The sequence below is a fragment of the Bos mutus genome, chromosome X (genome assembly GCF_027580195.1).
Source record: "Bos mutus isolate GX-2022 chromosome X, NWIPB_WYAK_1.1, whole genome shotgun sequence".
NCBI classification, from domain to species: Eukaryota; Metazoa; Chordata; class Mammalia; order Artiodactyla; family Bovidae; genus Bos; species Bos mutus.
Genome location: NC_091646.1, coordinates 94682581 through 94684090, shown reverse-complemented (window position 1 = coordinate 94684090; position 1510 = coordinate 94682581). Strand labels below are relative to the sequence as shown.

The 1510-nt window shown below is 46.8% G+C and overlaps 1 protein-coding gene across 1 annotated transcript; it reads left to right on the top strand.

Annotated features, from left to right (window-relative positions):
• The first annotated feature begins 942 nt into the window (after nucleotides 1-942).
• On the top strand, nucleotides 943-1296 carry H2AL3 (H2A.L variant histone 3). Its single transcript, XM_005892622.3, has one exon. It carries the CDS (start codon nucleotides 943-945, stop codon nucleotides 1294-1296), a length of 354 nt encoding a protein of 117 aa, XP_005892684.1.
• The last annotated feature ends 214 nt before the right edge of the window (nucleotides 1297-1510 follow it).

Here is a 1510-nt window from a genome sequence, read left to right as displayed (position 1 = left end):
TCACCTTAACAAAAAAATACAAGGAAAACTAAAAACCAGATTACCAACCATGACTATCAATAGCAGGAAATAGCTTATTAGCTGTAAAGGAGCCAAAAACACAATAGATACATTAAATCAGTAGAGAGGAAAACAAAAATTACAAAAAGAGTCAATGATGTGTTACTGATATATTGAATTCACATTGGAGAGCCAGGAAAAAGACATGTCTGGGCTTTAAATTTTCATGTAGTTTACGTCTCTGTCATTGAAGTCACATGGCCATGATAGGTGGAACAATTGGACATATGGGTGTGTCTTCCAAAACAAAGATAATTATCAAATAAGTATAAAATCCTGACACTTACCTAGATAGGAACATGTATTAAAGCATTTATCACATAAGGAAATGGGCAGATGTTATAACTAGTTGACAAGAGAAACCAAAGAATGGAAAAGTAATATTGATCAGAAATAGTAGGATAAATACATTAATAGAGGCCAGATTGTTTGATTGCTGTATGAAAAGGAAATTGAGCCTTTAGCAAAGGTTGTATCAGTGACCTACAGGCTTCCAAAAGGATGTAAAAGGGCTCAAAGATGATGTAAGACTGGAATGAAATAACCCAGAGTTGTGTTTTACAGACATAGATTAGTTTTCCATTGAAACACATTTTTAGCTAGAATGTTGTAGTCTGACAGAAAGTTAAAACTTCCCTTCAAGAGATGGTCTTTTCAACAGAGAGACCAGATTTCCTATCAGCCATTTCTAGGCCAGCCCTGGTCAGGGCCAATTGGCTACTGATGACATCACAAAGCCTGAGCTGTCACAAAGGCAGCTCCCTGAGCAATAAGAGACCTGAGCAGGGGGACACAGCCAGCAGAGAGACACTGGCATCTCAGGAGGCCCCAGCCAGCGGTATCATCAGTCTGAGCTGATAGAAGCAGCATCCAGCCGACACCATGTCTCCGGGAAGACACCTCTGGAACTGCCGTCGCAGTAGGAGACGCTCCCTCTCCCGTTCCACCAGGGCCGAGCTGCAGTTCCCTGTGAGCCGCGTGGACCGCCTCCTGCGAGAAGGTCAGTTCGCCAACCGCCTGAGCTCAGCGACGCCCGTGTTCCTGACTGGCATCCTTGAGTACCTGATAGCCAACATCTTGGACCTGGCGGGGAAGGAGGCCTGCACCAACCACAGGGTGCGCATCAGCCCGGAGCACGTGCAGACGGCGCTGGTCAACAATGAGAATCTCCGCTGCCTTTTCCAGCCTGGTGCCTTCTCTCAGCCCGCAGCTTCACCACCCGCTCCTGAGAATTAGGGATGCCCAGGCACCTGAGTCCAGCCACACCTCATCAGTAGCTTCATCTCGCCCCAAAGTGCCCATAGATGAGGGAGGCCTGGTCTTCTGCCCTTAGCACTGCTATTAAAGCGTTCATGGCTGTGCTTGTAACTGCTTGCTTTCTGTCATTTGTCCTTGAGGCGTCTGGGTGACATGGGGTGGCAGGGGGTTCCTCTCATGAGGGATGGAGGGG

Bases quoted from the DNA above. Each gene is read 5' to 3' on its own strand.
- H2AL3 (XM_005892622.3), top strand. From the start codon at position 943: ATGTCTCCGGGAAGACACCTCTGGAACTGCCGTCGCAGTAGGAGACGC.